The sequence below is a fragment of the Pygocentrus nattereri genome, chromosome 5 (assembly GCF_015220715.1).
Source record: "Pygocentrus nattereri isolate fPygNat1 chromosome 5, fPygNat1.pri, whole genome shotgun sequence".
In the NCBI taxonomy this organism is placed as follows: domain Eukaryota; kingdom Metazoa; phylum Chordata; class Actinopteri; order Characiformes; family Serrasalmidae; genus Pygocentrus; species Pygocentrus nattereri.
The window spans coordinates 33,545,301-33,558,599 of NC_051215.1; the positions used below are offsets into that span (position 1 = coordinate 33,545,301).

The window sequence follows — 13,299 nt, forward strand, 5'->3', positions numbered from 1 at the left end:
TATTGAGGAATAAGCAATTAAAGTTTCCTTTGCTTCAACTCCAGTCAGTTATTGGCATGAGATCTGTCAACTGGGCAGGCTATTTAATTGAACTGTCCTTCACACTCTTTCTTTGCCAGGCCATTTCTCCACAGCTCTGAAGTGTGTTTTTGGTACATCTTGCTGAAGAATGAGGGTCTGCCCATCCAACCATAATACTGAAACAGCAAATGACTGAATTGTGCTAAGATTGTTGTCCAGGTCAAAACTGCTGTATACTTTAAAAAGATCAACTCAGTAGGTCCACAGCAAAGCTTCCCCAGACCACAATACTTCATCAAACACCTTACACATATGCTGTTATTTGACCCCAACATTTGTCTCTGGTGATTGAGATCAGGTAAAGACACTAATTATGCTGATGTGGAAATTGATGGTATTTAAATGTATAATGTCAGATCCATATAAAGTGAATAATAAAAACACTTCAATATGTAGCACCCCTATCTCCCAGAGGAACAAAAGCAACTGGACAAATACACATTCAATTAGGTTGTCATATTCAGTATTTATTTGCAAATCCATTGCAATGAATGACTGCCTAATAGCATCCATGGGAAAAAAAAAAACAAAACTGAAATACAGATTGATGTTGTAAAAGATCAACAATATAAAACAGTAGAACAGTATAGCTCAAAGATACATAGGACCAGTACAGTAGAAGCTTTTGATACATTAAGTGCTGCAGAGATCCAGTATGTTAGATAATTCAGCTGAACAAGAAATGCATTTACTTTACCACTCATTTGTTTCTCCTGATTTATGGTAAATAAGACATTGTATAACATGTATATTTTCAGCTTTATGTTTGAATTATCTTAGGTAATTAAAATGAGGTTAGCATCTCTATCTGAAGACTTAACCATAACCTCGTAATACTTTTTAGCTCAGTTTATAGATGGACATCTATAAAATGAATGCATAAAGTGTCTGGATTTAAATCAATTGCATAATGTATGATAATTTATTTTGCTCCATTTAATTTTCTCTGAAAGGCACAGAAAAACAAACGAATCCAAGGAAACCAGTGAATAATGTATGTGCTCGTGCCTGTTGCTTGTGTCTGGGTGGGTACACAGGAAACAAATAATGAAAAAACAGCAACGAGACTAATTTGAGTAATTACCAAGGATTTACAGTACAATATCATAGCACTGTATATGATACATTTCATTATTATTATTATTATTATTATTATTATATTATAACATTATTATCATTATATTATATTATTATAATTATGGACTTTCAATTGTTAAAAGGGCAATGTAATAGTTTTGACATGTTTACATTTTATAAAAAGGTTTGGCTGTTTTAATTGCCCCAGTGAGATTAATATACTCCCATAACATTACTCAATCAGTAAATAAAACAGAGGAACCAAGGATGAGTCTGAGTATGGACTTTTTCCTGACCCAATTAAGACTAACAAAGTCAAAACACTTTCTCATTTAAGACATGAAAGTGTAATTAAAACTAAATCAACAAAAAAAAAAAATTAAGTTCAAGCAGTAAGCATGACTTTTATCTAAGTATTCATGGCAAGTAAAGTAAAATTTGGATTTGGTTTTAAGCACTTGTGGAAAAAAATTTGAATAGATAAACTTATGGGAATATTATGTGAATTAGAGTGATGCTGAACACACAGTAAGCCCAACATTGAGGAGGGCAATTCAGATCTAACCACTGACAAGGCCAGCATGGTAGCTTTAAACTCTACTAATCGATTGCTGAAAACAGTTACAGAAACACATAATGAAAATGGTTTGAGCATCCCATCGATTGCCTCTTACTTATTTATTAGTACATTTGGTGTTTTTGTTATGTATCCCATCATAAGCTTTCTTTACTAAATGAGAGATAAAATATCTTGTACTGTGGATTAAATGTCAGTCCTTCTGTCATTGGCTTTTGGTCGATCAATGCCTTTGTGTTCTGGTACATGTTTGTAAGTGCAACGATTGTTCTTAATGCAGCCTGTTGTCCTCCAGAAAAAACATTCCTCAGGTAGTTTACTGCACAAAAAAAAATGTTAGATTATATATATTTATATAAAAACTACCATGTAAGTACACATCAACGTAAAAAAAGGATATGCAGCCAGATAAAATCATTGAAATGAAAATAACAAACCTGGTAGAAATTAAAAATAGTTTCTACAGACTAGCTGGATTCTAAACAACAACAATAATAATGAAATCAACTGATAAACCAGTTAGTAAAAATACCAGACGGAAAAAAACAAACATAAATGTGCGCCTACTCACCTAACCTTTCCTGTGTCTGTTGTTGCCGCTTTGGATGCGCCAAGATGTGTGTAGATTCTGTCCGGATAACGCACCACAAGGGAAGTGCCTGCAATAGCAAAACCCTGCAATCCACACATAGATGCATTATACTGTATATAAACAAACACACACATTAATATATTTTATTTATATACACTTTATTTATTTATTCATTCATTCATTCATTCATTCATTCATTTATATATACACACACACACACACACACACACACACACACACACACACACATACACACACACAGTTCCCTCGTTTATTGCGGGTGTTACGTTCCAGAACCACCCGCGATAAACGAAAATCCACGAAGTAGGGACGCTATATTTATTCATTTATACACTATTTTAAGGTTTTATAAACCCTCCCCCACACTTTTACCCTATATAAACCTTTCCCATTCCCTTAATAACCATTCCCACACTGTTCTGTGCATGTATTGTACCTTTACAGTTACTGTGTGTTGTTTACAATCTCATGTAGGCAAGTAGCGTTTCAGGCGGGCGATGCTGCTTCTCGTTTTCGGTGTGTATTCATTCACTGAGTAAATATGCACTATTTACTGTAAATCGTAATATTTTATGATTTATAACATTCCTTTATTGTTAGAATTAATACACGACCCTGACGGAGAAGCGGCTTAGAAAATGGATGGATATTTTTATACATTTTTGGATTTTTTAAATGTAAAAATTCCTCAAAAATAGTATATATATATATTTCCACAGATCGAGTTCCGCAGAAAACCTGCGAAGTAGCACAAATCCGCTATATATCGTTTCCATTGATATTTTTTGAAAACCCGCGAAGCGGTGAGGGAACACTGTATATATACACATGTGTAGATATATATGTCCATTTAGGGTTATAGTTAAAATTATTATGGTTCCCTTGTGTTTTTTATTCATCTACAAATCACCAATGACACATTTTAGAAAAATATTTTTGGATGTCTCTGTACTAGTATACCAGTACTAAATTGTCTGGACAATATTGCAATAACATTGCTTTCAAATGTGTCTTCCCTCATCGGCAGAACATGCTTAAAGCACAGGCATGATCTTGTACTGCAGTCAACACTAAACGGCAGGTGGCAACGTACTCAATCATTCTCCTGCAATTAACTAATTAACTTAAATCATTCAGTCAATACAGAGCACAACTTTGTTTACTTAGAGTAGTGCTTTTATTTGTTTTTCAATGTGGTAACCTATAGAGCTTTCAAGACATTTTGTAAACCCATGGTTTGTAGGCAGCAAATGCAAAGGTAGAGAGTTCTGCTTGTGCATGTGACACTTGTTTTGTGAAATTATATGGTAGCAGAAATGTATCACTCTCGGGAAAATATTTTGCACCGCACAACAGTGCAACACTATTTATGAGAAATGAGAAAAAAAAAAATTTCACTTAGCACATTCATTTCCCTACACACACCCCATATCACCAAGACTAGTCACCCCCATTTTGTGCTGCTATCAATTTGCAGTCTCTTTAAACTGTTGACATGACAATTGTTATCCCTGGAGAATAAACCCAGTGCTACGATTGGGCTGTTCTTTTGTTTTTCAGAGGGCTAGACATTACTGCCAGCTGCTGTTAGATTTGAGGGCTGCACATGCACAACTGAACTCACATGCGACACCAGCTTTCTGTGTAGTTTTGTGTAGAGTGCCAAATTGTATTAGTGTACGTTGTCAAAATGCATACCTGCTATGCAAACTGCGTAAAGGTTAGCAACTCTGTGGTAGCGATGTATAGTCACATGATCAATGGATACTTACATGCATATCTCGGATGGCTTTTTCACTGTCCTCTTTGTTGATGTAGTTGACAAAAGCACAGCGTTTTTCCTGCAGTACTCGTACACTATGGACTGGCCCATGGCTGTTTTTCCAAATATAACAAGAATAAATACACAAACCACTTTGTTTCAAACTCACAGATATAATTGAATAAAAATTCTCCTTTGGTCTTATTTGAAGTTTGTCATGACCTTTTCAGAATAATTCTGAGAAAAACTGAAAGAACTGCACTCTACTTAAAAGGGGGGTATAAAGCAAAAATGCACCTGCCACATACTTTTAGCAAATATAAAAGCTGAAATGACGTTGCTGCTTAAAAAAAGTGCTTGTCTTCATGTCTATCAAATTTTATCATATGAAGACTGAAACAGTATGAAGTTGGCCATCTGACTGAGAAAGCACTGAATCAATATGGCTGAGGAAGCAAACTTACACACTGAAGATTTCACAGATCATCGACTCTGATATGGCAGGCACCAGATCCCCGACCCAGATGGGAAATAGCTCTCTAATAGGGAAAGAATACAGACATAATCTGTGTGTGGGCGATGTGGGAAAAAATGTTATAACATGATACTTTAGGACATTTTCACAATATGCATCACAATATTAAGTTTTTCTCTGATTTAATAAGCTGAAAGACAAAATAGAAAATGTGGTGCCAAATACAAATAATGCCAATATAATAATAATAATAATAATAATAATAATAATAATAATAATAAATCATCCTACAACTACCATGATTTTATTCAGTTTTTTACAAGCTGCACTGCAAGTCCAGTTAAACAGGCCTAATTATACTCACTTCGTAAAGAAGCATGAAGTTATAGACATTCATGTATGTGCATTAGCAAATTCTTACTGGGGCGGAGTCTTGACTGCAGCATTAGGTCTAGGCTGGTTCTGAGGGAGTGTTCTGAGTGGGACTTTATGAGGCTGAGGATTTCTCTCTGCACGTATCCAATCCTTTTCAACAGACACTTCAACGGGCACAGCGGCAGTTGCAACACTACCTACAGACACGGGCAGAACAGAAGAAATAAAGAAATCGCAGAGATTTAGAAAAGGGTCTTATCAGAGATTGATCCAGAGACTAAGCAGATGTAGTCTTACCTTGCAACCCAGAGAGAGCTTCTAATGCTTTTTCTACTGTTCCATGTATAATCAGAGCATTTGAACTCTGTTCTCGAGTGAATCCCATATCCTGCCGACACAGGACGAAAAGACATTGCAGCTTATTGGCAACATACAAATATACATGTTTAATGATACAGTTCTCTATGAAAGAGAGGTCTTAAATCTTTAGTCTCATGTGCTTGTAACCTGTAAATCTTTGTGATTTTCTTTCTACAGATTTTTTTCAGCCACAGTAAAATGTATGCATGATTTAGTTCAGAGGCAGTGCTAGAAAGAATTTAAATACACTGAAGTGTGAGAATCAATGCAAATGCTATAATCTCCACACCATGTGCATAGGAATAATATTTTGAAAACAGGTCAAATACAAATGAGCAACTCCCACTTACGGTGCCTTAGGGTAAAGCATAAATTTTTTTTGCATTTCTCACTGAAAAGTTCTGCATGATATTGTTTAATATCTTGTGGTTACTTTTTGTATGTCCTTTTTGTTTCCTTTCGTTTCAATATCTACAACTATAATACATGTGTGATGTGCTTAACTACATTCTAATCCTCATGGTGTAATCCCAATAAGATTATTTACTGAAAGCAGACAGATACAGACATACCTACTGTCCTACATACCATTAACTGCATTATCCGTACCCTCATCAACTCTTGAGCAGCATCAGTACAGGAGCTGTCCAACTTTAAAACTTCCTTATAGGTCAGACTAGCATCATAGTATCTCTAAGAGAAGGAGACAATTTTATATATGGGATTTCACATGAGAAAAGTATTTTTAAATGATGAAAGCACAATTTTTATTACAAAGAAATTAGCCTCATGCTTCAGTATTAGGAAAAGGTAACAGGCCTTTTCAATCCAATTATCCTGAGTGTACCTTAAGCCCAACCAGTGCTTTGCCTTTTCTGTAGAGTCCTTTAATCCATGTGGGGTTTAAAGACAGTGCAATATCAGCATCTATTAAAGCCTTCTCATACTGTTGCATTTTCTCATAACAGAAGGAGCGATTCCCAAACAACCTGTTGGTCAGACACACTAAGAGTATTATGTATTTAACTTGTGAAGATAAACACTGCATGTCACTGCAAATAATATGCAAAAGGTTTCCTCATAAACTTTATCTGAAGTACACATACAAGTAATGTAAAAGTGTAAAGTGGGTGCCAATAATGTAGTAAAGACATGTGCTCTGCTGCAGTATACTTTGTTAATACTTACTTAAACTCTTTAGGATTGTGTTTAATAGCATCAGTAAAAAACTTCACCGCCATATCCAAATTCCCCACTTCTGCATATGCGTTGCCCGTCACTGAAAGTAAAAGTAAAAAAAAAAAAGAACACGTAAGATTGCGTAAGATATAATAACTATATATAAAGTAAGTCTCTTCCGAGATTAAACATACCTGCTAGCTCCATGCTCTTTGTAACAAAGTCATTTGCTGCCTCTCCTGACCCCTGCTCACTCTCATCATTCTGTGTTAAGGACAGAGTGAAAATTGACGCAAACATGAGTATTTTTCCTTCATGTAAGTAGTGTCATATATGTAACCATTGTCCAATTCAATAAGTGTTAAAATAACTCACTTTACACATCTTACAGGTTTTTACTAAATATATAAGATGAAAAACAACAACAACAACAACAACAACAATAATAATATAAAATAACCACAGCCTGTTGTCGGGACCAAAGAGCTCTCCGTCTTCCACTCCAAAGTTCCCGATGATGTGAAAAAAAAAAGTTACTAATTCATTAAAGTCAAATTTTACTTTTAATTTAATCTGTTTTCTAATTTGAAAATAGTAGCAAAGTAAAAGAATTGGAAAAGCGTCCTTGCGAAAGTTAAAGAAAAGTGAAAAATCAATCTTGCAAAAATAAAAAATTAAAGTCCGATGAAAAGACCAAACTTCAGCCGCAGGTTCAGTTCGAAGGGAAGAAAAGGCCCTCTTTATTAGTTCCAGTTTGACAAGTTGGCTCCCGAAAGCCACAATGTACAGATACTTCAAAAACCATACATTTTATACCACTTATGAGCGAAGCCATCACCCCTCCCTGGGGTAAGAAGGGTGATCTCATCGCTCCACCTATTCTTGATATATCCTGAAATCACCAATCAATAGAACTGTTTTTCTAGCTTTCATACCTTGACTTAACTTTTGTTTCCTATATTTTATATAATTCCCTTATCCTGGCACATGAGGTCATCTTAACCAAGTGTTGGGTGCTCTCCTCATTAATTTTGATTGATGGGCTAGTTTCTACCAGTTCTTATCTATTTTGCTGACTAACGGCAGGCTTGTTTTTGCTGAATGGGCAACACTTCTCAAGGCTCCTAGGCCAGGTGCACTCACTGTCACGATCTCCTTTCATAACCTACACTATCTGCTCCTGGAGCAGAAAGTGAAATGCTTATAGGCCTGTCTGTCTCCATCTTTAATAATTTCTAAGGTAATGATTATTACAAAACTTTTATTAAAAGGTGATTTAAGGACATATTTCTTCAAAACTCCCACTGTTCAAATACATAAAGACTCATAACTTTTCTTCATCTTTTCCAACACATTTTAAAAATGTAATTTTTTCCAAACCTTAATCTGAGACTCTGCTACACTTTTCTTTTCTGCCTCATGTTTCCTGGAGTTTTCAGCTTTTTTGTCTTTCCGATTAGATTTAGGTTTCTGTTCGAGTTTGCGTTTGGTATTGGCTCCCGCATTTGTCACAAAGCAGCTGTTCATGTCCAGTTCCTGAAAGATACAAAAGGCAAAATTCTAGCTGACAAGTTCCTCACGTATATGCATATGTAATTATTCAGTACCTCGGACACAAAAAACAACCTGGAGATCATCAGATACGCTTTCTTTATCATTATCATCATCATCTTCCTCATCAGAACCATCACTGCTGTCTGTAGCTTCAGAGGAGATCTCTTGGCAAGGGTTATGATGTAGAGTTGCATTTTTATTTGTTTTATCCTTATTTCCAGACCCTTTTTCTGCAAGTTTAGATTTCACCGTACCAGGACCAACCTACACACCACAAAATACACAAGAGAGATAAGCATTGAAAATTAACATCAGCAGCTGGTTACCAGCATTATATATCATCATCATAATCATCATTAACCACTCAGTCCAGATAGGGTCACTACAGCAGTTGGGAGAGCAGGGAATCCCAGACGACCCTGTCCCCCGCAAGTAATTTGCAAATGTTTAAATACCTTTAGTCAAATCACATTTTTGTTGATTTTCTAAGTGAAAATAATTTAACCTGTTAACTATAAAGGTATCCTGTTCATGAAACAAACTTAAATATGGCATTTCTTTGCAAGAAGCATACAATTTCTATTTACTTGCTGAGTAAACATCTTGGAAAAAACAAGTTTTAAAACATAATTTGATTGCGTGAAAAAGTGTGGTGTGAATATCAGTTTCCAAATTCGTACAGGTCATACAAATCAGCTTACCTTCTTGTTTTTATCTTTATCTGCATTTTCTTTTTCTATTTTTTCTAGTCTACGTCTCTCTCGTCGCCGCTGTGGAACAACAGAACATACAACTCAAATGACATACAAAAGACAGGATTTTGGATACATCATGGCAGAAAAGGGTGTATGTTTGATATTACCATTTTCTTCTGTTTTTTCTTCTCTGCTTTTTTCTTAAGTTTGTCCTCTTCATCTAACAATTCTTTAGCATGTTTCGCTGCCTCCTAAAAGTACACGTTACACACATATCAATCTCTTATGGAGCACACAGGCTTAATAAGTGAATTACATGCACATTGCACTAACCTCTGGTGAGATGTGTTTGACTGGTTTAAAGCAGGCTACTGCAGGCCGTGTGTTTGGAAACTCTTTATTTAGAAAGTTTGGAGTGAAACCACAGAATCTATCATTTTGGTGGAGAAAATCGTCGTCGTCATCGGAAGATTCTACATATTCCACAAACTCAGTGGGGTAGTTATCCAGCCCTGAAAGACAAACATGTTGGTAGGATGAAAGCTCCCAAACCAATTGTGGATTCATTTGTTAATTACAAAGTTTTTTCCTTCTGCTACTGAAACAATTAACTTTTGATGGAGGATAATAGGAAAGCAAGATACACATTTCAAATTATGTGAGAAACTGTGTTTAATATGTGCTTAGCAAGGGACATAAACCAAGAAGGTGTAGGGCTAAGAGCGTCTCTTCTGTGCCCAAGGCCCCTGGACATAAGATGGGTCTTCTGGTGTGTTCTAATGCTATTACCCTAAGAGCTAATCACCATATAACTTCTAACAAAATAAGAAAAATGTCTAAGTGTAAAAGAGCAAAGTAAAATAAGAGACTTCAGTCGCCGACTTCTCGTGGAAGGAAGGAAAAGGCCTTCTTTATTAAGCCTGTGTGGCAAGATCCTGGACAACCACATTGCAAAGATCATCATGAAACACCATTTTTACATCCAGTTTGGAGTAGTTAAGCTCATAGTTCCTATTACTTCCAAACCCTGCACTTTCCCTTGGGAGGCCTTATTTCTCAACATATATGATATGTTTTTTTTTTTTAATGTCTTATCTGTACCTGGACGTTCCACTCTCCATTAGCTTTAAGGGCATTAGCCTTGACTGGTTGCACTGTAAATCCACTCCAGAGACTGGTTCTGATCAACTCAAGGACAGCTTGTCTCTCTCACACAGCTGCATTAGGAGATTTTCACAAACTTCTGCAGGCCTCTTTGTTAAAAGGGGCACACCGCTGTCCAAGTTCCCAGATAGGCTAAGGCCTATCTTACTATGTGAGGATTACTATTCTTTTGGTTAATAAATGCTACTTGTTAGTACTATCAAAAGTAAAGATTATTTATTCAAAACATCTGTCAATGGTTAAAAAAAAAAAAAAAAAAAAAGATCCATTTAAGTAGACAAAGAACTAGTTCCCAGAAGGCATAAGAGAAGTACACTATATTGCCAAAAGCATTTGCTTGTCTGCCTTCACACACATATTAACTTGAGTGACATCACATTCTTAATCCATAGGGTTTAATATGATGTTGGCCAACCCTTTGCAGCTTCAACTCATCTGGGAAGGATTTCCTCAAGATTTAGTGTGTTTATGGGTAATTTTTGACCATTCTGACCATTAGCGCATTTGTGAGGTCAGACACTGATGGACCTAGCCTGCAATCTCTAATTTATCCCAAAGGTGTTCTATCAGGTTGAGGTCAGGACTCTGTGCAAACCAATCAAGTTCTTCCAAACCAAACTCACTCATTCGTGTCTTTATGGACCTTGCTTTGTGCACTGGTGTGCAGTCATGTTGGAACAGGAAGGGACCGTCCCCAAACTGTTCCCACAAAGTTGGGAGCGTGAAATTGTCTAAAAATCTCTTGGTCTGCTGAAGCATCGAGTTCCTTTCACTGCAACTAAGGGGCTGAGCCCAACTCCTGAAAAACAATCCCACATAATAATCCCCCTTCACCAAACTTGGCACAATGCTTTCAGACAATTACAGTTCTCCTGGCAACTGCCAAACCCAGACTTGTCCATCGGATTTCCTGATGGAGACGCGTGATTTGTCCCTCCAGAGAACACGTCTCCACTGCTCTAGAGTCCAGTTGTGGTTTTCTTTACACCACTGCGTTTGACTCTTTGCATTGCGCTGGGTGATCTAAGACTATGATGCAGCTGCTCGGCCATAGAAACCCATTCCATGAAGCTCTCTACACACTGTTCTTGAGCTATTCGGAAGGCCACATGAAGTTTGGAGGTCTGTAGCGATTGACACTGCAGAAAGTTCTCAGCACCCGCTGATCACGGTCCGTCATTTTATGGCCTACCACTTTGTTGGCGAGTTTCCATCGTTCCCAATCGTATCCAGTTTGTTATAATACCACTGACAATTGACTGTGGAATATTTAGTAGCGAAGAAATTTCACAACTGTACTAGCACAGGTGGCATCCTAACACGGTACCACGCTGGAATTCACTGAGCTCCTGAGAGCAACCCTTACTTTCATAAATGTTTGTAGAAGCAATCTGCATGCCTAGGTACATGGTTTTATATACCTGTGGCCATAGAAATGAATGGAACACCTGAGTTCACTGATTTGCATGGGAGTTTCCACTATAATCCAATGTAAGACACAAACACATATTAACAACCAACCTATGACTTTCCTATAAGAGTAATCAGGAATTCCCTGGAGATGATGTCCCTACAGAATTTTCCCATGAGTATATATGAAATAATAAGATGTACTATAAGCGTAGTTCAACTGGCCAAGTACACCCTAAAGACCCTGGAGGTTGGATCCCTCTTTCTGTGAGCCACAATAAATGAGATGATCAAACATATTTAAACATGTGTATGGAAAACAAAACAGAGACAATGAGACATCTTACCCATTCCACAAGCAAAACTGAAGGTATCTAAAAGACTGTATGATGTGCCCCCTCTATGGAGGAAGTTGACAACAGCCTCCTGAGGAAGATGACATTACAAAACACAAACTAGTAGTTTAGACTGTGACAAGTATCAAAGACCATGAGCACATTAAACCCCTTAACCCTTCTGTTATCCTCAAAATTGTTATTTGTTATTATTTGTAATTTGTTATTATCATTTATCTTTGGGGTCAGTTTGACCTCAGCAGTTTAAACCTTGTGGAAATATCAGGATTTTCCCCTACTCCATTGTCGCACTACTACAGGTATAGTTATGTTAGATTAGGGCTCTAAGGCAGGGGCGATTGTTGAAGATAATAAAACGCGATGCTTTGGCGACTTCACCATCATCCAAAACAAGCCAAACAAATGTATGTAGAATGCTGACATGTCTTATGTACTATACAGCTAAAATAGCCAGGGGTCAAACTGTCCCCAAAGAACAGCGAAGCGTACAAAAACTAGACAGGACATGGAAAACATGCCATGTTGATTTTGTTGGTCACATTAAAGCAGGAAAAAGACATTATAGCGAAGCCAACATGTAAATTATTTATTCCAAAACGTTAAACAAGGAAGGTCAGACATCGCAAGATAATAGGACGGCTAAACTCAAAGATAAACACTGCAAACTCAATGCTGCGCAACGAAATCACTATATAAATAAAACGTGGCATACTTACATGCGTCTGCATGATGCGCTCATTTTCACTCATACGGAAGTAATCTGAGAAGATAAACATTGGGATGTGAGGCAGTTTCATTTTCAAAGGCATTTTCACGCGTTATAAAACGCTTAGGCCTGAAGTCAGATGTCCTTCACAAGACACAGAACAACATAAACATCTGAGTAAGCAGCTAGAAATGCGTGGGACGATGTTCTGCAGCCTTGAAAAACGATAAGAAACGTTGCTAACTGGCTAAGCAGAGAGAACAAATGTACTTCGAGCGAGACAAAGGTCGCTAGATAAACGGATACACGCACAACAAGGCAGCAAGACATCGTAGTAACTACATGCATGTATTCGAGACTGTCTTTAAACTAATCGAAAATTGGGCTGAACTGTGTAACAGCTGTTATTTAGCTAGCGAGCGAGCTAACGTTGGCTAAAGTTTGGAAGAACTAGAACAGTCTGTAGGTTTTGTCTCCAGAAGGAAAAAAAATTACCTGGTCCAAATGCATCTTTTTTAGACATGTTTATTTTGTGTATATATATATTTGTAGATTTATAGTAAATTTCTTGCTAATAGAAGTTCACTCCGATCTCCCTAACTTTAGCATTATCCGAGCGCTGCGCTCCGCACGCTTCCTCCTCCTCCTGCGCCTCACCTTTGAACAATGCGCAGATGCGCGCAGTGCGCATGCGTCATTCGTCGTTTCCCTCCTCCCCTCCTCCCCTCCTCTCCCCCCGAGCGGTTCCACTTCTGCTCCCCACAACAGGGAATCGAAACTGCATATTTAACCAGCCACAATTTTAGATTCCTAAAGTATATTATGTAAATAAATAATTGTGCAAATATAAGAAAATATATTAAAATAGTATTATTATTCTATTGTTATTGTTACTATTTTATTATTATTATTATT

General features: G+C 37.0%; 1 protein-coding gene across 1 annotated transcript; it reads right to left on the reverse strand.

The window, feature by feature from the left end:
- Positions 1 to 527: 527 nt before the first annotated feature.
- On the reverse strand, positions 528 to 13,048 carry si:dkey-33c12.4 (uncharacterized protein LOC560112 homolog). The gene is made up of 18 exons (XM_017721442.2): positions 12,880 to 13,048; positions 12,395 to 12,438; positions 11,670 to 11,748; positions 9,082 to 9,260; positions 8,916 to 8,999; positions 8,755 to 8,823; positions 8,126 to 8,317; positions 7,880 to 8,035; positions 6,694 to 6,763; positions 6,509 to 6,599; positions 6,168 to 6,309; positions 5,909 to 6,013; positions 5,258 to 5,348; positions 5,007 to 5,157; positions 4,575 to 4,649; positions 4,121 to 4,223; positions 2,307 to 2,410; positions 528 to 2,054 (listed from the first exon to the last, which is right to left on the reverse strand). Exons 1-18 carry the CDS (start codon positions 12,905 to 12,907, stop codon positions 1,922 to 1,924), a joined length of 1,896 nt encoding a protein of 631 aa, XP_017576931.1. The 5' UTR covers positions 12,908 to 13,048; the 3' UTR covers positions 528 to 1,921.
- Between the last annotated feature and the right edge of the window lie 251 nt (positions 13,049 to 13,299).